The following is a 22,244-nucleotide window of genomic DNA, read 5'->3' as shown; positions in this document are numbered from 1 at the left end:
AGCGTGTAAAAAGGTGGCAGGACTAGCCCAGTAGTCTCATTTTGATAAGACAGAAAGTAAGACCAGCAATCCTAACACTGAGAGTGTAAGATGGTTCCAGCCACCACTTAAACGCTCCTCAGTCAGGGCGGTAGTACCACCCTGGGCTGCTAGGGTAGGGGACGGGATATTCTTTGAGTTAGCAGGGGTATTAGGAGGGATCAGAACACTACCACGTGAGTCTTCTCTCTCACTGGTAGCAGAGTTACACCAGAATTTGTAGTTAGTGGATTATGATTTAAATTTGCAGGGTCCGTGGGACGGTACCTTACTCTACTAACTGAGCCCCTCCCTCTCGCTGGCCGCAGAGTCACACAGGCACATGATGATGAATAGTGATACTAATAATTATATATAAATTCGATCTAGTTTTTCTTCGTCTCTGATCAAATTTGGTGACCAGACTTGATAAGCATATTCCATATGATGTCTGATTAGGGCGTTGTAAAGACTAGGGGCAATAAGTAGGATAGCAACAACAGCATGAAAGACGAATTAAACCCAGTGTGCATGGAAAATAACGAGAGTCGAGAAGAAAAAGAGAATTGAGCTGTATCATCAGCAAACAACAACTGTCTTACTTCTCAGGCCCTTTTATTCCCTACAGACTTCATATTTATCTCTCTCCAAACTCTTGCGTTTACCTCCTTACCACCCCATCCATAAAGAAATTAAACAACAGTGGTGACATCACACACCCCTGCCGGAGACCAAGCTTCACTTTGGAACCATTCACTCTTCTCTCTTCCTATTTGTCATGTGTTCCTACTCGTACACATGCCTTAAACTCATTATGAAAGCTTCTCTGCTTCCAGCAGTTTTCTCCCCACACAAGGCATTTCCTTTCACAAGGCGTCTCTGTCAACCCTATCATATGCCTTCTCCAGATCCATAAATGCAACATACAGATCCACCTGTTTCTCAAAGTATTTCTCTCACATATTCTTTAAAGCAGACACCTGCTCCACACATCCTTTACCACTTTTGAAACCACACTGCTCCTCCCCGGCCTGATGCTCTGTACATGTCTTCACCCTCTCAATCAATCCCCTCCCATACAACTTACCAGGTACACTCAACAAACTTAAACCTCTGTAGTTTGAACACTTACCTTTGTCCTCCTTGCTTTTATACAGTGGCACTATAAATACATTCCGCTAATCCATGATCCCTACACGCATTGAAATATCTTACCAATCAATCATCAACACAGTCAGCACCTTTCTTAATAGATTCAACCGTAGTACCATCCACTCCAAACGCTTGCCGCATTTCATCTTGCGTAAGACTTCCGCCACATCTTTCTTCACCAAACCACTTTCCATGACTCTCTCACTCTGTACGCCACCCGACTCAAACACCTTACATCTGCCAATTTATCATCAAACACATTGAACAGTCCTTCAAAATACTCACTCTATCTCCTCACTGCATCACAACCTGTCACCTCTTTCCCTTTTACCCCATTCACCGATGTTCCTTTGTCTTCTTCTGTTTTACGTACATTATTGATCTCCTTCCAAAAGCATCGTATTTTCCTAATGTTTACTATTACTCTCTCACCCCAACTCCTGTTTGTCATCTTTTTCAACCCTTATCTTCCTTTTAACATCTAGCCACTTTCTCTTATACATCCCCCAGTCACTTGCACTCCTTCCGTATAAGTACCTCTAGGATGGGCATTAACCAAATAATTATTAGAGAATTGACAAAACACGAAAACAAAAACAAAAAAGTTGTTCAAGACACACCCAAGCTACCCAGGTCAATATACGTGATCCCCTTAATTATTCTATCTTACAATGGTTACGGCCAGACAAAGCAGGCAGTGCTTGGTCTATAATGATTGGTGTTGGACGCCGGGAATCAAGTGTGATGTTGGGATTTAAACAACTTTGTTAAGTACTGGCACCTGATGAAGTAGATTGTCTCTAAAAAACTTGTCGTGTCACATATATAGAAAAATCACATGTTAAGTAAGATTGTATGAATTCCTACTGAAGTGCGATTTCATCTTTATACACACACACACACACACACACACACACACACACACACACACACACACACACACATATATATATATATATATATATATATATATATATATATATATATATATATATATATATATATTCGCTATTTCCCGTGTCAGCGAGGTAGCGTTAAGATCAAAGGACAACCTTAGAGACCAAGTCCTCACTTGGCCCCCTTCTCTGTTCCCTCTTTTGGAAAAGTAAAAACTGGAGGGGAGGATTTACAGCCCCCACTCCCTCCCCTTTTAGTCGCCTTCTACGACACTCAAGGACTACGTGGGAAGAATTCTTTCTCCCCTATCCCCAGGGATAATATATATATATATATATATATATATATATATATATATAAAGTTTTTATCGAGGATGTAAGGCATGTGTACGTGTAGGAAGAGAGGAAAGTGATTGGTTCTCAGTGAATGTAGGTTTGCGGCAGGGGTGTGTGATGTCTCCATGGTTGTTTAATTTGTTTATGGATGGGGTTGTTAGGGAGGTGAATGCAAGAGTTTTGGAAAGAGGGGCAAGGATGAACTCTGTTCGGGATGAGAGAGCTTGGGAAGTGAGTCAGTTGTTGTTCGCTGATGATACAGCGCTGGTGGCTGATTCATGTGAGAAACTGCAGAAGCTGGTGAATGAGTTTGGTAAAGTGTGTGAAAGAAGAAAGTTAAGAGTAAATGTGAATAAGAGCAAGGTTATTAGGTACAGTAGGGTTGAGGGTCAAGTCAATTGGGAGGTGAGTTTGAATGGAGAAAAACTGGAGGAAGTGAAGTGTTTTAGATATCTGGGAGTGGATCTGGCAGCGGATGGAAACATGGAAGCGGAAGTGGATCATAGGGTGGGGGAGGGGGCGAAAATTCTGGGAGCCTTGAAGAATGTGTGGAAGTCGAGAACATTATCTCGGAAAGCAAAAATGGGTATGTTTGAAGGAATAGTGGTTCCAACAATGTTGTATGGTTGCGAGGCGTGGACTATGGATAGAGTTGTGCGCAGGAGGATGGATGTGCTGGAAATGAGATGTTTGAGGACAATGTGTGGTGTGAGGTGGTTTGATCGAGTAAGTAACGTAAGGGTAAGAGAGATGTGTGGAAATAAAAAGAGCGTGGTTGAGAGAGCAGAAGAGGGTGTTTTGAAATGGTTTGGTCACATGGAGAGAATGAGTGAGGAAAGATTGACCAAGAGGATATATGTGTCGGAGGTGAGGTGGAGGGAACGAGGAGAAGAGGGAGACCAAATTGGAGGTGGAAAGATGGAGTGAAAAAGATTTTGTGTGATCGGGGCCTGAACATGCAGGAGGGTGAAAGGAGGGCAAGGAATAGAGTGAATTGGAGCGATGTGGTATACCGGGGTTGACGTGCTGTCAGTGGATTGAATCAAGGCATGTGAAGCGTCTGGGGTAAACCATGGAAAGCTGTGTAGGTATGTATATTTGCGTGTGTGGACGTATGTATATACATGTGTATGGGGGTGGGTTGGGCCATTTCTTTCGTCTGTTTTCTTGCGCTACCTCGCAAACGCGGGAGATAGCGACAAAGCAAAAAAAAAAAAAAAAAAAAAAAAAAAAATATATATATATATATATATATATATATATATATATATATATATATATATATATATATATATATATATTCCAATAAAGGCCCAGTCCTCTGTTCTTAACGCTACCTCGCTAACGCGGGAAATGGCTAATAGTTTAAAAGATATATATATATATATATATATATATATATATATATATATATATATATATATATATATATATATATATATATATATATATATATATCTGTTTCCCATTTTAGAAAGTTAATACAAGGAGGGGAGGATTTCCGGCCCCCCGCTCCCGTCCCCTCTAGTCGCTTTCTACGACACGCGAGGAATACGTGGGAAGTATTCTTTCACCCCTATCCCCAGGGATAATATACATATATATATACATATACACACACGCACACATACACACACACACGCACACACACACACACATACATATATATACATATGAAAAATGTAAGAAAAAAATTTAGAAAACAAACTTTTAGCTTGAAATGAATGAAAAAATGAATGTCACATAATGGTTCAACCTCTGGCTATGGAAAAGGAAATGTACAATTTATTCACACAAACGTCAATAGCAGTTCTCATCAATTTCACCACTGTATCAATAAGCTTCAATGTGAGAAGGAGATGGAATGAGTATTTTGAAGGTTTGTTGAATGTGTCTGATGACAGAGTGGCAGATATAGGGTGTTTTGGTCGAGGTGGTGTGCAAAGTGAGAGGGTTAGGGAAAATGATTTGGTAAACAGAGAAGAGGTAGTAAAAGCTTTGCGAAAGATGAAAGCCGGCAAGGCAGCAGGTTTGGATGGTATTGCAGTGGAATTTATTAAAAAAGGGGGTGACTGTATTGTTGACTGGTTGGTAAGGTTATTTAATGTATGTATGACTCATGGTGAGGTGCCTGAGGATTGGCGGAATGCGTGCATAGTGCCATTGTACAAAGGCAAAGGGGATAAGAGTGAGTGCTCAAATTACAGAGGTATAAGTTTGTTGAGTATTCCTGGTAAATTATATGGGAGGGTATTGATTGAGAGGGTGAAGGCATGTACAGAGCATCAGATTGGGGAAGAGCAGTGCGGTTTCAGAAGTGGTAGAGGATGTGTGGATCAGGTGTTTGCTTTTGAAGAATGTATGTGAGAAATACTTAGAAAAGCAAATGGATTTGTATGTAGCATTTATGGATCTGGAGAAGGCATATGATAGAGTTGATAGAGATGCTCTGTGGAAGGTATTAAGAATATATGGTGTGGGAGGCAAGTTGTTAGAAGCAGTGAAAAGTTTTTATCGAGGATGTAAGGCATGTGTACGTGTAGGAAGAGAGGAAAGTGATTGGTTCTCAGTGAATGTAGGTTTGCGGCAGGGGTGTGTGATGTCTCCATGGTTGTTTAATTTGTTTATGGATGGGGTTGTTAGGGAGGTAAATGCAAGAGTCCTGGAAAGAGGGGCAAGTATGAAGTCTGTTGGGGATGAGAGAGCTTGGGAAGTGAGTCAGTTGTTGTTCGCTGATGATACAGCGCTGGTGGCTGATTCATGTGAGAAACTGCAGAAGCTGGTGAATGAGTTTGGTAAAGTGTGTGGAAGAAGAAAGTTAAGAGTAAATGTGAATAAGAGCAAGGTTATTAGGTACAGTAGGGTTGAGGGTCAAGTCAATTGGGAGGTGAGTTTGAATGGAGAAAAACTGGAGGAAGTGAAGTGTTTTAGATATCTGGGAGTGGATCTGGCAGCGGATGGAACCATGGAAGCGGAAGTGGATCATAGGGTGGGGGAGGGGGCGAAAATTTTGGGAGCCTTGAAAAATGTGTGGAAGTCGAGAACATTATCTCGGAAAGCAAAAATGGGTATGTTTGAAGGAATAGTGGTTCCAACAATGTTGTATGGTTGCGAGGCGTGGGCTATGGATAGAGTTGTGCGCAGGAGGATGGATGTGCTGGAAATGAGATGTTTGAGGACAATGTGTGGTGTGAGGTGGTTTGATCGAGTAAGTAACGTAAGGGTAAGAGAGATGTGTGGAAATAAAAAGAGCGTGGTTGAGAGAGCAGAAGAGGGTGTTTTGAAATGGTTTGGGCACATGGAGAGAATGAGTGAGGAAAGATTGACCAAGAGGATATATGTGTCAGAGGTGGAGGGAACGAGGAGAAGAGGGAGACCAAATTGGAGGTGGAAAGATGGAGTGAAAAAGATTTTGTGTGATCGGGGCCTGAACATGCAGGAGGGTGAAAGGAGGGCAAGGAATAGAGTGAATTGGAGCGATGTGGTATACCGGGGTTGACGTGCTGTCAGTGGATTGAATCAAGGCATGTGAAGCGTCTGGGGTAAACCATGGAAAGCTGTGTAGGTATGTATATTTGCGTGTGTGGACGTGTGTATGTACATGTGTATGGGGGGGGGTTGGGCCATTTCTTTCGTCTGTTTCCTTGCGCTACCTCGCAAACGCGGGAGACAGCGACAAAGTATAAAAAAAAAAAAAAAAAAAAAAATATATATATATATATATATATATATATATATATATATATATATATTTATATTATATATATATATATATATATATATATTTTTTTTTTTCGTATTATTCGCATTTCCTTCTTTTGGAAAATTAAAAAAAAAAAAACGAGAGGGGAGGATTTCCAGCCCCCCGCTCCCTTCCCTTTTAGTCGCCTTCTACGACACGCAGGGAATACATGGGAAGTATTCTTTCTCCCCTATCCCCAGGGATAATATATATATATATATATATATATATATATATATATATATATATATATATATATATATATATATATATATATATATGCTGTCACTTTTCAAGCCCTCTCATCCACAACAGAAGTTGTTGACTGAGTTTGGTAGTGTGTGAAAGAACAAATTTGCAAATAAATGTAAATAACAGTAAGGTTATTAGGTTAAGTAGGGTTTAGGGACAAATTAATTGGGAGGTAAGTTTGAATGGAGAAAAGATGGAGGAAGTGAAGTGTTTTAGATATCTGGGAGTGGACTTAGCAGCTGATGGAACCATGGAAGCGGAAGTGATTCACAGGGTAGGGGAGGGAGCGAAGGTTCTGGGAGCGTTGAAGAATGTGTGGAAGTCGAGAACGTTTTCTCGGAGAGCAAAAATGGGGAAGTTTGAAGGAATAGTGGTTCCAACAATGTTATATGGTTGCGAGGCATGGGCTATAGATAGGGTTGTGGGGAGGAAGGTGGATGTGTTGGAAATAAAATGTTTGAGGACAATATGTGGTGTGAGTTGGTTTGATCGAGTAAGTAATGAAAGGGTAAGAGAGATGTGTGGCAATAAAAAGAGTGTGGCTGGGAGAGCAGAAGAGGGTGTTTTGAAATGGTTTGGTCACATGGAGAGAATGAGTGTGGAAAGATTGACAAAAAGGATATATGTGTCAGAGTTGGAGGGAAGAAGGAGAAGCGGGAGACCAAATTGGAGGTGGAAGGATGGAGTGAAAAACATTTTAAGCGATCGGGTCCTGAACATACAGGAGGGTGAAAGGCGTGCAAGGAATAGAGTGAATTGGAACAATGTGGCATACCGGGGTCGACGTTCTGTCAGTGGATTGTACCAGGGCATGCGAAGCGTCTGGGGTGAACCATGGAGGGGTATGTGGGGCCTGGATGTGTAAAGGGAGCTTTGGTTTCGGTGCATTATACATGACAGCTAGAGACTGAGTGTGAACGAACGTGGCCTTTGATGTTTGTTCCTGGCGCTACCTCGCTGGAGGCGGGGGGATGCTATTTCATGTGTGGCGGGGCTGCGACAGGAATGGATGAAGGCAGCAAGTATGGATATGTACATGTGTATATATGTATATGTTTGTGTCTGTATATGCATGTATACGTTGAAATGTATATGTATGTATACGTGCGTGTGTGGGTGGGTTGTGCCATTCCTCGTCTGTATGATAAAGAATTATATATATATATATATATATATATATATATATATATATATATATATATATATATATATATATATTTCTTTCTTTTCTTTCAAACTATTCGCCATTTCCCGCATTAGCGAGGTAGCGTTAAGAACAGAGGACTGGGCCTTTGAGGGAATACCCTCACCTGGCCCAATTCTCTGTTCCTTCTTTTGGAAAATTAAAAAAAAAATGAGAGGGGAGGATTTCCAGCCCCCCGCTCCCTCCCCTTCTAGTCGCCTTCTACGACACGCAGGGAATACGTGGGAAGTATTCTTGCTCCCCTATCCCCAGGGATTATATATATATATATATATATATATATATATATATATATATATATATATATATATATATATATATATGATTCCTAGCGCTACCTCGCACACATGAGGGGGGAGAGGGTTGTTATTCCATGTGTGGCGGGGTGGCGATGGGAATAAATAGAGGCAGACAGTATGAATTATGTACATGTGTATATATGTATATGTCTGTGTGTGTATAAATATGTATACATTGAGATGTATAGGTATGTATATTTGCGTGTGTGGACGTGTATGTATATACATGTGTATGTTGGTGGGTTGAGCCATTCTTTCGTCTGTTTCCTTGCGCTACCTCGCTAACGCGGGAGACAGCGACGAAGCGAAATAAATAAATAGATTTAAATATATATAATTCCTTTACATGGTGTGGTACTCCTTTACATGGTGTGGTATTCCTTTACATGGTGTGGTATTCCTTTACATGGTGTGGCATTCCGCCTGCAAGTGCTCGCGAAACAAGTGATAAGTCACCTATAGCGCTACATATTTTACTTTCACTGGCCGTAAAGGAGTGAGTGCAGTATCTTCGAAAACGTTCTTGCTCCAAAGGAAAATCCATCAACATTACTGCTCCAGTGTGGCCACGGTGCTCCAGGAGCCTTGTAACTGAGGGGTCCAGGGGTTGTATTATAATAATAATAATAATAATAATAATAATAATAATAATAATAATGATATTAATAATAATAATAATAATAATAATAATAGTAATAATAATTATATTGATAATAATAATGATGATGGTAATAATGATAAAGATAATAGTCATGGTGATAATAATAATAATAGTAATGTTTATATTTATTCGTATATATGTGCATTAACTGCCCTGGCGTCTTCATGGCTGACTCTTGAAACGTGAGCACAAAAGGACTCCCACAGAAGTGTCTCTGTGACCTATTTTTTTTCCCCGTCCTAAGCGACTTGCCTTGACTTTTAGTTTATAAATTTCTCGGTGTTTGTTTCAGGCAAAGTTATGGACCTCGAACACAGGGATGCATTACCATAACTTTTACACCTTTGTTTCAGAAGTGGTCACTCTAACGTAATTATTTTATTTTTGTTTACGGATTTTGATGTTATTTTAAAGTGAGCCACTTCAGACGTGGTTGATGGTAGAGTTGCGAGACGTCTTGGTGGCATGCATCTTGACGAGGTGGGGGAACCATCACGTCAAATGCATCTGTAGTTAAGTTTTACATCAAAGTTTCCCGAAGACTATTTGTGACGGTCGTGAACTCATGGAGGGTTGGCCTCTGTCTACAGACAGTTAGGTCGGTTAACCAGTTTGTATGAACGCATTAGTGATGTGATTATGTTGTAGTGTTTTAAGATCGTGTCTCACGAGACTGTTCATGGGGAAGCCATGAAACTCAATGAGGGAACATGGTTACTGTACGACAGAGGCGAGGCGCACCCGCGTACAATACTCCAGCGTTCGGGGGACCCTTTGTGACCCGTGTTATCCTTTTGTGCTCCCGCTCGCAGTGTGTGCCTGGGGTGCACTGTAAGCTTGCCTGTGTTATCGGTGTTGATCATATCATTATATTATCTTTAATCTGTTAGCGAGGGTTTCCTGCTCTCACCACCGCATTTCTTTCTTTTTTTTTCCGTAAAAGATTAATTTCTTGAATGAAGACTCAGATGCTAGCAAAAGTTTCAGTTTCGTGTTATGTATGATAGCGCTCTTAATAAGTATCGAAAAGTTTGGGTTGTAGTTGAAAGTTTACTACGGTCTTGCTGGCCTGGGGCGTCGTAACATGTATACGTTCATCGCTATGTCTGTGTCTCAAGGAAGCGTGTAACACATCTTCACAGTCGTATTTCAGTTCCTTTCTGATTGTCGTCCGTGTCCGATTGTCGTAATGATCTTTATTATTCGAAAAACAATATTGTTTTTTGTGTTATACCTTCTTTAATCTTGATAGAATATACGAATGGTATGGCTATGTATCTATGTACCCATCTGTGTGACTGAAATTGATGTCTGAAATAGCAATGTACAAATGTAGGGAATGACTCGATAGCACAGTCCAAGCATTTTTCCCGCGTAGTGCTTCCCAGAAAACAATACTTTTCAGGTCCATACTTAATGGCCCGTGTCTGGCACAGGCCACCACGGTCAGAGATCATACAGGCCACAGTGATGGGATTGACCACTATTGAGTGGAGGTCAGTAGTGGAGGAGGCTGTGCAGGAGTTGGAAGTCTGGGGAGGGGAGAGCCGTGCAGGGAATGAGGGGCTCGAGGAAGGGGAGAGCAGAACAAGGAAGGGGTTCAGGGGAGGGGAGGGGAAGGCCGCGTTGGAGATGAGGCTCGGTTAAGGGAGGGCCTTGCTGGGGTGGGGGATTTGGGATGGGAGGAATACATAAGGGGTGGGGGGGGGGTTTGGAGAGAGGAGGGCCATGCTGGGAGACTTGGGGAAGGGGAGGGAAGTTTTAGGAGTTGGAGTCGGTAGGGAAAGGCTATTCGGGGGTAGGAGTCTTGTTAGGGAAAAGCCGTTCATGGGGTTGTGGGTTCGGTGGAGGGGGGGATGAGGTCAGTGCAAGGGGTCGGGGAAGGGAGGGCTGTGCATTGGAGTGGGGTCTGGGGAGAGGAGGGCCGTGCAGGAGGGGCGGGGTGAGGGAGGAGGGGGGCCGGGCCGGCTCTGGATCAGGGGTCATATACTGGAGGAAGTATTTATGTGGACTAAAGTGGTCCTAATTGACCGAAGCTTCGAAGCTAGCTTTGCTAATGTCGGTCACCTCATTTCCAGCGCTGCTGTCATTTTGTGTCTATATATTTGATTATATTTTCGTCACTTTATCACGTTTGCCATACTGAGAGGGAGGTCCTCCTCCATTTCTCGTGGTAGGTCCGGTGATGTCCTGGCCCCACGACCTTCTCCCATCCTCTGTCAATATCATCGTCGTCTCCTCCGTCTTGTAATTCTGGTGCGTCTTGGTGTTGAGCTCGGGTTTGGAGGCGTCTGTCTGGGCTCCTCGGACAGCTCTTGTGTCCCCAACAGTAAAGGGGATCACGCGACACAGTCCCAGGACGGTATCTTCCGCCGCGTTACCCTTTACGCCGTGCTGGCCGAGGGCTTCCCGTGCTCTGACCATGCTTGTCCTACCTACAGGGCCTGCTATTAAGAGCCAAGATGGCCGCGAGAGGAAGAGGGACCCTCAGAAGGTGGATATAGAAGACGAGAGTCCTGAGCTTTTATATCCTGTGATGTTGATGTCTTTCTTGCTCTAACCTCCGTGTTGTGTCGTTCTCATTCTAGTAAATAACTGGCTTTCATATTCATGAATTACCTTTCTAGATAAGACTGTTGAAGTGTTCTCAGTTTTTTTGTTGACATGCCCGAGCTTCGTCTACTTGGTACCGTTAAGCTGAGTTTTGATGAAGTCATCCCTATGAGCACCATTCCACATGCATCATAATAAGAATGCGTACATTAACTTATGTTTCCTCCCCCTTTTTCATATGTCTACGCCATTTCCCGCGTTATGGAGGTAGCGCCAGGAACAGACGAAGAAATGGCCTCATTCGTTCACATCCACTCTCTATCTGTCATGTACATTGTACTGAAACCAGAGCCCCTTGTCATAACTATGCTCCACAGACCTTTCCTTGGTTTCCCCGAACCACTTCATCGTGCCCTGGTTCAGCCCATTGACAGCACGTCGTCCCCAGTATATTATATTGCTCCAATTCGTTCTATCTCTTGCACATCTTACAGCCTACTGCATGTTCAGCCCCCGAACCTTCAAAGCATTCTTCACTCCATCCTTCCACCTCCTCCTTGGTTTCCCCATTTTCCAATTATCCTCCACTTCTGGCGTGTATAACCCTGTTACTTATCATCCTTTCCTCTGTCATCCACACCACTTCAGCATACCCCCCTTTACCTCTCTTTACTCACTTTACTCCCACATTTCTCTCTTACCCTATCATTTCTTATTCGAAGAACTCACTATCCTCACACCACATATTGTCCTCATACATTTTATTTCCAGCACATTAACACTCTTCTGGACATTTTTGTCTAAGACCCGCGCCTCGCTCGTATCCATACAACACCGACGGGACCATTTTACCATCAGACTTACCCATCTTGCCCTCAAAGAGTTACCACTCTTTCCATACATTCTTCGGTGTGCCCTGGACCTTTACCCCCTCACCCACTAGCTACATCTCCTATGGTCCCATTCGCTGCCATGAACACTCTCAGGTATCCAAAGCACTTCACTTCGTCTGGATTCTCTTCATTCAGATTCACGCTCCAAGTAACCTTAAGTTGGAGGCTCCAGTCACGGATAAAAATTCACATCAAGGTCGGGTCTTAATTGAAATACTGAAAGGGAAAAAAACAAAGTATTTCTGAATTTTGGAGGAAGCGAAAAAACATGTCTTAAAGAATACCAGTTCTTAGTTATTGGGAAAGACATGAGAGGGTTGAGAGTTCCAGAGCTTCAAGGTGTAAGGAAAGAAACAGTCATCAGAGCGGCCCACCAGCCTTATCTCTCTCTCGGTACCGTTTCTCATCTTTCATCCTCCCATCTTTCGCATGCTACACACTGCTCTCGCACGTGTAATCAGTGCTTCCCTGATTACCTGCCAATCCTCACCCATTAACCTGGCTTCATTTACTCTCTCCTTCATCCGTTCTACACTCTGTATGTCCTCTTCTTAAAGCCATCTCAACAACTGCCCCTTTGAGCACATTCACATCCACGAGTCTCTCCTTTGCACGCCTTTCAGTTTGTTCATAACCTATCAGTTCTTCTACTCAGCCATGTATATTTATTGATATTTCTCCTCTTAGGTCAGGTATATTCCCTGTTCCAAGTCCATGTTCAGCACACAGCTCCACAAGCTGTTCACTTTTTTTTTTTTTTTTTTTTAATATAATACCGGATACCTTATGCCCCATCAATTATACCCTAGACTGCCACATTACCCACTCTCTTACTCAGATCATCCATCGCTAAATCATTTCGATCCTTTGCATCAAAACTGGTGGCACACTCCTCCCAAAATCAGGTTCCTCTCCTGAAACAAACTATCCCTTTCTCTCTTTACATCTCAGTTACATCAGCACCTATCCAAACACCCAAGCCTGAACCTTCGAGGAGGATGAGTACTCCTCGCTTGGCTCCTTTCCGAGTTACATCCCTAAGAATGTTTTGTGGCTAATCTTGTCACACAGATTACTGCTAGCTTAACACAACACTGAATATATAGCCTGATATTTCAAGATGGCCCTGGAAAACTTCCTCCTGCCGCTGTTCGTATTTATATACACTTATCTGTCGCCAGCGCAGCCTGGCACAGACCTGGGGATGGTGTAGGTCGTTGTCCACTTCGTCGGTCCGTCCATCTACAGGAGCTCACACCTCAACGTGTCACATAACCTCGGTCATAACTTGCAAACTCTGGATCAAACACTCGTGAAACTTTATATAGACGTATCCCACCATCTGAAGAATTAAATGACTCAATGCTCGTAATTCTCGTTTAGAGTATAGAGTTTTGCTGCTTCTGAAAAGATTTAAACTGTAACTTAACTTACCTCATAAGTTGGAGAAAATTCAACTTTCGGCGTGAAACTTATATGAAGTTGTTTCCAAGTATCTAAAGAATGACTTAAGACCCATGATTCGTTATTATATTTTCCTGTTATGAAAAGGTTTAACCAGGAACTTACCCCCAGGCTCATAGCTGTAAGAAAATATCCAACCTTGGCCATAGACGAATTTGATGTCTCCTAAACTGTATTTCCATCCATTATGATTTCACTCTCAGCACTAGTACTAAGTAGACGAGAGACAACGCCTCGTGTTCCATGAAAGACCCAGTCACTGTTTACCATTTCTACTCCCCCTCACTCCAGACCCCCTTCATACTGCTCAGGAGTTCTTTCTCACATGTGCTGATTTGATCTTGTTACTTTAGATCCGGAGGAAGCTTTATTTTTTAATGCTCTTTTGTTGACTTTGCTTTAATTGATCATACGTTGGACACTCGATGCTGAGTTGAGGGGTGAAGGTTGCCATACAGGTATTTATGTATGGTGAAATGAGAGCATAGTTACTGCATGTCGTAAGAATGTGAAGAAACATTTTTTCTGTAGAACTTGCATATATTATGGTAATGGTTGTATCATTTTGATTCCAGTCATAACCTCTGATTCTGTAATCATGCAATCTCCGTGTTGTGTATCCAGCGACAGCTCTCAAATCCGCTCTGAGCATTTGATGCGGTCTTGCAAGTTTGCACAATTTCCAATTGTGAATGACCACACCTTGGATGAACGGTCTATATGGACATAGTGTAGTAATGTATGGCTATGTAGGGATAACTAGCACCTACGTGTTCCCCTGTACATAGTCATTTTGAACATGACAGTCCTATGGTTCTGGCGTGGTTTTCCACCAGCGGATCATGTCTGATTCAACCATGTTACGTTTACTTTATATATTCTTGTCGGCGTTCACTTTCTTCCTTGATCCAATTCAGTTCTTACGTTCATTTTATACAGTCATCTGAACCGAACGATCTCCTAAGGGAAAAAAATTCCAATCTAAATCCTAGTGTGCATTCTAAGCCATATTTCACTATGCTTCAGTGCATCCAATAGTTTAAGATGTCTGAGATCGGATTTTACGAATCCACTGAGAGCATTAGAGTGGAACTGAACGTGTTGGTACCAGTGGTAAGGAAGAAGCTGGTGCTGGGGCTAGAACATCTAAATCTAACTATATACAAGAGTTATACCTCACAGTGAATTTTAGTGGAAGAAGAAATAGTTGCGTTGGGTGGAAATGGCAAAGCTAGAAGGGACTTGGAAGCCCTGATGAAAATCTTAACTACAGAGGTTAAAGACTGGTGTCCGAGGTGTGGTGTTGACCTTCCAGCAGAAATCGCCATTTTGAGGCCGTTCCTCGCGGCTGAAAATTGATTGGTGATGTAGTGTTGACCCATGGTCGCTTAAGGGAGAGGAGACCTGCTTCAGTATGTGACCACTGTGGTCGCAGTATTAACGAGGATCATGTACCATGGGAGTGACCCAAAATATTGGAGTTTCGGTGTCAAAAGTTACTTACAAGAATGAAAGTAATAAGAGTATTGGTGAAAGTGTAGACAATAATTGTTTATTTTAATTTCAAAAGGAAAATTTTAGTTTTTCTGTTTCTTTTAAAAGAAAGTCAAAATAGGTAATTCTTTGTAGATTACTTCAAGTTTTTAGATGTCTCTTTCATGCTAAAAGCGCTGAATAACCATTAGGTTCCAAGCGCTGTATATATTCCACGAAATCAGTCAGTCAAATCACAGTTCACCTTCCTCTTGGATCGAACGCTCTTGTAACGTTCTTCATCCACACTCCTTTGCAGTTACCTTTCCTGATTCGCTTAACGCGGTTGTTGCCGTTCACTGTGTGAACTGTTCTACGTTCACATTTCTTTCTGACCCGGCCCTCCCCTTACCTTTCTCATGTGTAGTAGTTGTTCTCATTCACCTTCTTCTGACCCAACCCCCCATCTTATGTTCACTGTGCTCTGTCCTTCTCTGCATACTACTTTCACTTTACCTTTTCTCCGTTATCCTGAAGTATGCGTTCATCTCTCATGCCCGAAGAACTGCTCACTGCTACAGAGCATCTGTCCATAGTGTTGAACCCCATAAGTCCTCGCCTCACAGAGAGATCAACTTGGTTCAACTCAGTCCCTGTGTTCGTCTTCTGTTCTTCGTTTATGATACATATGTGCAGAAAGCCGCGCATTGTACCCACCATCATACGTGGTACTTTACAGTATATTTGCAATATGATTTTTCATTAGTAGACACTCCAAATTTTATATATATATATATATATATATATATATATATATTTTTCTTTTTCTTTCAAACTATTCGCCATTTCCCGCATTAGCGAGGTAGCATTAAGAACAGAGGACTGGGCCTCTGAGGGAATACCCTCACCTGGCCCAATTCTCTGTTCCTTCTTTTGGAAAATTGAAAAAAAAACCGAGAGGGGAGGATTTCCAGCCCCCCGCTCCCTCCCCTTTTAGTCGCCTTCTACGACACGCAGGGAATACGTGGGAAGTATTCTTAATCCCCTATCCCCAGGGATAATATATATATATATATATATATATATATATATATATATATATATATATATATATATATATATTTATATATATTTATATATATTATTTATATTTTATTATACTTTGTCGCTGTCTCCCGCGTTTGCGAGGTAGCGCAAGGAAACAGACGAAAGAAATGGCCCAACCCCCCCCATACACATGTATATACATACGTCCACACACGCAAATATACATACCTACACAGCTTTCCATGGCTTACCCCAGACGCTTCACATGCCTTGATTCAATCCACTGACAGCACGTCAACCCCGGTATACCACATCGATCCAATTCACTCTATTCCTTGCCCTCCTTTCACCCTACTGCATGTTCAGGCCCCGATCACACAAAATCTTTTTCACTCCATCTTTCCACCTCCAATTTGGTCTCCCTCTTCTCCTTGTTCCCTCCACCTCCGACACATATATCCTCTTGGTCAATCTTTCCTCACTCATCCTCTCCATGTGCCCAAACCACTTCAAAACACCCTCTTCTGCTCTCTCAACCACGCTCTTTTTATTTCCACACATCTCTCTTACCCTTACGTTACTCACTCGATCAAACCACCTCACACCACACATTGTCCTCAAACATCTCATTTCCAGCACATCCATCCTCCTGCGCACAACTCTATCCATAGCCCACGCCTCGCAACCATACAACATTGTTGGAACCACTATTCCTTCAAACATACCCATTTTTGCTTTCCGAGATAATGTTCTCGACTTCCACACATTCTTCAAGGCCCACAGAATTTTCGCCCCCTCCCCCACCCTATGATCCACTTCTGCTTCCATGGTTCCATCCGCTGCCAGATCCACTCCCAGATATCTAAAACACTTCACTTCCTCCAGTTTTTCTCCATTCAAACTCACCTCCCAATTGACTTGACCCTCAACCCTACTGTACCTAATAACCTTGCTCTTATTCACATTTACTCTTAACTTTCTTCTTCCACACACTTTACCAAACTCAGTCACCAGCTTCTGCAGTTTCTCACATGAATCAGCCACCAGCGCTGTATCATCAGCGAACAACAACTGACTCACTTCCCAAGCTCTCTCATCCACAACAGACTTCATACTTGCCCCTCTTTCCAAAACTCTTGCATTTACCTCCCTAACAACCCCATCCATAAACAAATGAAACAACCATGGAGACATCACACACCCCTGCCGCAAACCTACATTCACTGAGAACCAATCACTTTCCTCTCTTCCTACACGTACACATGCCTTACATCGTCGATAAAAACTTTTCACTGCTTCTAACAACTTTCCTCCCACACCATATATTCTTAATACCTTCCACAGAGCATCTCTATCAACTCTATCATATGCCTTCTCCAGATCCATAAATGCTACATACAAATCCATTTGCTTTTCTAAGTATTTCTCACATACATTCTTCAAAGCAAACACCTGATCCACACATCCTCTACCACTTCTGAAACCACACTGCTCTTCCCCAATCTGATGCTCTGTACATGCCTTCACCCTCTCAATCAATACCCTCCCATATAATTTACCAGGAATACTCAACAAACTTATACCTCTGTAATTTGAGCACTCACTCTTATCCCCTTTGCCTTTGTACAATGGCACTATGCACGCATTCCGCCAATCCTCAGGCACCTCACCATGAGTCATACATACATTAAATAACCTTACCAACCAGTCAACAATACAGTCACCCCCTTTTTTAATAAATTCCACTGCAATACCATCCAAACCTGCTGCCTTGCCGGCTTTCATCTTCCGCAAAGCTTTCACTACCTCTTCTCTGTTTACCAAATCACTTTCCCTAACCCTCTCACTTTGCACACCACCTCGACCAATATATATATATATATATTATCCCTGGGGATAGGGGAGAAAGAATACTTCCCATGTATTCCCTGCGTGTCGTAGAAGGCGACTAAAAGGGGAGGGAGCGGGGGGCTGGAAATCCTCCCCTCTCATTATTTTTTTTTTAATTTTCCAAAAGAAGGAACAGAGAAGGGGGCCAGGTGAGGATATTCCCTCAAGGGCCCAGTTCTCTGTACTTAACGCTACCTCGCTAACGCGGGAAATGGTGAATAGTTTGAAAGAAAAAGAAAGAATATATATATATATATACATGTATGTATGTATGTATGTAAGTATGTATGTATGTATGTGTGTGTGTGTGTGTGTGTGTGTGTGTGTGTGTGTGTGTGTGGCCGACCAAGTGGAAATCACTTATATTTTAAGATGTGAAGCAGGAGCTAATTTATTTACTTTTTCTCATAAATATGAATACTTAAATGTTTCCTTTACTTTTTTCAGGGACGAAGAGGAAAAAAGATGTAAGTATGGTTTGACATGTTTTTTTAGCATACGTATTGAATTTGAATTATAATGTAGTGTCGCCAGTAAAGGTTGCATGTTTAAACATCTAAATTTTAATCAGAGTTCTTCTAACTGTAAATATCCAGACAACGTTTTAATATAGATGGATAAGATTTGCTATTAACTGAATATATAATGAGATAAATTTAGATTTACATGCGTGATGTGGTAGGTTTAACTTAGATAAGTAATGACACTGATTTGAATTTTATCATGATATCAAGATCTTATGGATAAACATTCTGGTATATACATATATTACTTATATATAGAATATCTTTATGAATTAAGAGTTGCTGTATTTTGATTAATTTTATAATTTGATCAATTTTCTTTTGAAAGACATTCATATATTACACAGTTTTAGACATTTTCAATGATATTAGTGATTTGCTCAGCTTTAGGTATATATGATAAGTTATTGAGTGTGGGAGATAGTACGGTTGACTGTAGCCTGGTCCTCCTCACCCCGACAGGGACTGGACGGGCCCGAGATAGACAGCGGACCAGCACAACAATGGGTGAGTGTGCACAGTAGTAGTGGTAGCCTGTGTAGGAGTACTTGCCTCATTCCACCTCCAACCCCGACACTCATGTCTGCTCTTAAACCCTCTTGGCTGGACATCCATCCACGATATTTCAGAAATGTTTAGTAGTAGTAGTAGTAGTAGTAGTAGTAGTAGTAGTAGTACTTAATGTCTTGCATGCTTGTTCCTTTATTTGGGGAGGAGGGAGGGTGTCATATATGTTATATTGTCTATAATGATTATTGGAAGACGGACGGAATTCTTGGGCAGCGTCATTGGTACGGTGCAAGTTTGTGGCCGTCAGACGAATGCAGTTGGTGTGTATTGCACCCTAGCAACGCTTGTGTTTGCTCGCGAATTTGATCTTGTTTATTCTGTGGATATTGTTTACGGTTGTTACCAGAGCCCCTGGCGCTCTGCCTCTGTTTATTGCTTGGCGTGTGTCAAGTGAGACACTGGCTTGACACCGTAAAAAGTAGCTGAGCTCTTTGTGTGCACATATTTGGCATCCCAGGCCCTTACTTCCCACCACTAGTAACAGTCATGTAGTTATTTGTTCCCACAATAATCAGGTAGGAACATTTGACACAAGGTATACCTCCCACATGTCTTTCATCTCCTGGACGAAGTATTATTTTTTTCCACGATTGTGGGGCTGATTATGTACGTTTATACCAAAAGCTCTGCAGGTGTGTGTAGTCCTTCCTGGCCCTCCTTGATGGTGTCCTTTCTCTGCAGAGCCATACAGCTCACGAATGACCTATAACTCCCACCTTCAGTTGCTCTGCCTCTGTCTTATCTCGCACCCTCGGGTGTTTTTTTTTTTTCCCATGTTAAGAATGCCATGCGGAGTCAACATGTCGGATTTAGTTTTATTTTTGTAGTCGCTCATAATATTATGCATAGATTAGTCATGAGACCATCATCCATCTTTGCTTAGATCCCTTCTTCCTTCATGCAAGTTAATTTTCCTTTTTCTGTCATAATGGAACGTAACACATTAGCATCCGTCTTAAATGTACGCTTCATGCTCAAGGAAGGCAGAGCTCTCACATTACTCTGAACTCCATCATTTTGCATTTTGTCTCAGAACACTTTCCTGATCGCGGTTCCCATCCCCGCACACATGGATGCGCATAAATACACATATGCGCTACATATGCGTATGCTAACATGTAAACGCAAACAGACGGAAACCACATAGGAATGTTGACGTGGTATATGTCCGTACGTAACGTGGCAACATGAGTTTAAACTCTCTGCCCATAACGTACAAAGGGTCGGGCCAAGGAGACCCAAGCAGCCTCCAAAGTTGGTGTGATACACGGCTGATGAAGCCTGTGTGAACTAATGAGAACGGGACAAAGTGAAAGGTCTCTGTATGATGATCTGACAGGAAATAAGATTCACGATTACAAAAGAATACAATGGCATTCAAACAACAATAGACCATTGGGTCCTCTCGAGGCTGTTTTGTGATAGTGGAAGATGTCATCAACTCACAGAATAGTGTGGTAAAAGGTATAAGGCATACAGATGATTCAAAGTCATAACCTGCAAGTTGTCATTTTGACTTTGGAGGCGCAGATAGTGAAAACCGTTGGCTTGAAGCGAAGTATTTATCAATCCTGTTCTTAAACGTACTTATAGTATTGCTCTCAGTCACTCTAGTTGACAGATCTTTCCCTGTGCTAACACCCGTATTGAAGAAAAAATACTTCGTCTCGTTCAAGGTAAATCGTGTGCCCGCGAGTTTGTACCCATTACTAAGAGTCAAATCAGACGAATCAAGTCTTTGGTCACTTGATAGATCCAGGTTATCAAAGCCTTTGATCATTTTGAATACTTGTATTCGATCACCTCTTAACCTTCTCTTCTCTTAGCTAAATAGATTCAGGTCGTTTAACCTCATCTCGTAGGATTTGTTTTTCAGTTCGAGAATCATTTTCGGTGTTTGACGCTGTACTCTCTTCATTTTGTCTTTTTTAAGGTCGGGTAACCAAAACTCAGAACAATATTCAAGACGTGGACGAGCTAATGAGCTGTAAAGAATAAGGATGATTTCCCTGGACTGAAATTCGAAGGCTCTTCCTGTGAAATAATGAATTTTGTTCGATTTCTCACTGCTTCTGTGCACTGCTTACTTGGTTTTAAGTCACCAGATTATTGCACCCAAGTCTTTTCCCTCATCTACCTTCCGCACTTCAGCAGAATTCATACTGTAGCTTCCTTTTCGGTTTTACTACCAATATTTAAAACTTTGCACTTATCGTTGTTAAAATCCATTTGTCACTTTTGAGCCAGTTCATCAGTTTGTCTATGTCAGTTTGAAGCTGTAGACGTTCAAGCTCATATGTAGATTTATTTCCCATCTTTGTTTCATCAGCGAATTTTGGTATCTTTCATTGCAGCCCATTATGATAACCGGTCCCAAGACTGATCCTTGTGGCACTCCACTTGATACGTCTGATCTTTCTAAGGCTTGACTATTAACCAGTGCTCTTTGTTTACGGCCAGTGAACCAATTTCCTATCCACTGAGTACACCCCCATCAATGCCTTGTTACTTAATTCTTTATAGTAACCTTTGATACGGCACCTGATCGAAAGCTTTTAGAAAGTCTTGAGATAGACTAAGATTATCTGCTGTACTCTCCTCATACATGTTGATTTTATCATAAAAGAAATCGGGCAGATTTGTCCGACAAGAGCGATATCGTCGAAGACCATACTGAGAATAGTTTATCAAGTGGTGGTCATCTAAATGCTTTACAGTTGTATCTCGAATGATGGTTTCCCTAAGTTTGCCAGTTACAAACGTTAAACTAATAGGACGACAATTGCTGCACAGTGACTTGATATCTTTTTTTTTTTTCCTTTTTCTTCAATATCGGTGTCTCATTGGCAAACTTCCATTCATTTGGAACTTTTGCTGTAGCAAGTGAATTATTGCCTCTTTCATTGTTCTCGGCTAAAACTAACCATGGCCTGTCATTTTATTTATTTTCGTTCCGTTTATAGTTGGAAGCATGTCTTCGGCTTTTTTATCAGTTAGTTGAAGAACGGTGCCCTCTCTTATCATGGATAATGGATTTTGGACATGGATTGTGTCCTCGATCGTAGATACAGATGCAAAAAAGACGTTGAATGTTTTTGCCATGGCCGCATTGTCTTGAACCAAGTAACCGTTTTCCGTAATTGATAGACCAATTGACTGGGTAATGACTCTCATGCTTCTAACGTAACTGTAAAACTCCTTAGGGTTTCTCTTGGTATTTTCAGCAATTTACGCTTCATACTGACGTTTACTTTGTCGTATAATTCTCT

At 41.7% G+C, this 22,244-nt stretch overlaps 1 protein-coding gene across 1 annotated transcript in view; it reads left to right on the top strand.

The window, feature by feature from the left end:
* Positions 1–19,044, top strand: part of LOC139754419 (uncharacterized) — a 461,762-nt gene extending 442,718 nt beyond the window's left edge. The window contains exons 5-6 of the mRNA XM_071671697.1: positions 18,329–18,348; positions 18,868–19,044. Of these exons, the coding sequence (XP_071527798.1) occupies positions 18,329–18,348; positions 18,868–19,044 (197 nt within the window). The remainder of the gene's footprint in view (positions 1–18,328; positions 18,349–18,867) is intronic.
* Positions 19,045–22,244: the final 3,200 nt, after the last annotated feature.

The sequence above is a fragment of the Panulirus ornatus genome, chromosome 17, assembly GCF_036320965.1.
Source record: "Panulirus ornatus isolate Po-2019 chromosome 17, ASM3632096v1, whole genome shotgun sequence".
NCBI classification, from domain to species: domain Eukaryota; kingdom Metazoa; phylum Arthropoda; class Malacostraca; order Decapoda; family Palinuridae; genus Panulirus; species Panulirus ornatus.
This window is presented reverse-complemented; position numbering and strand designations above follow the sequence as displayed.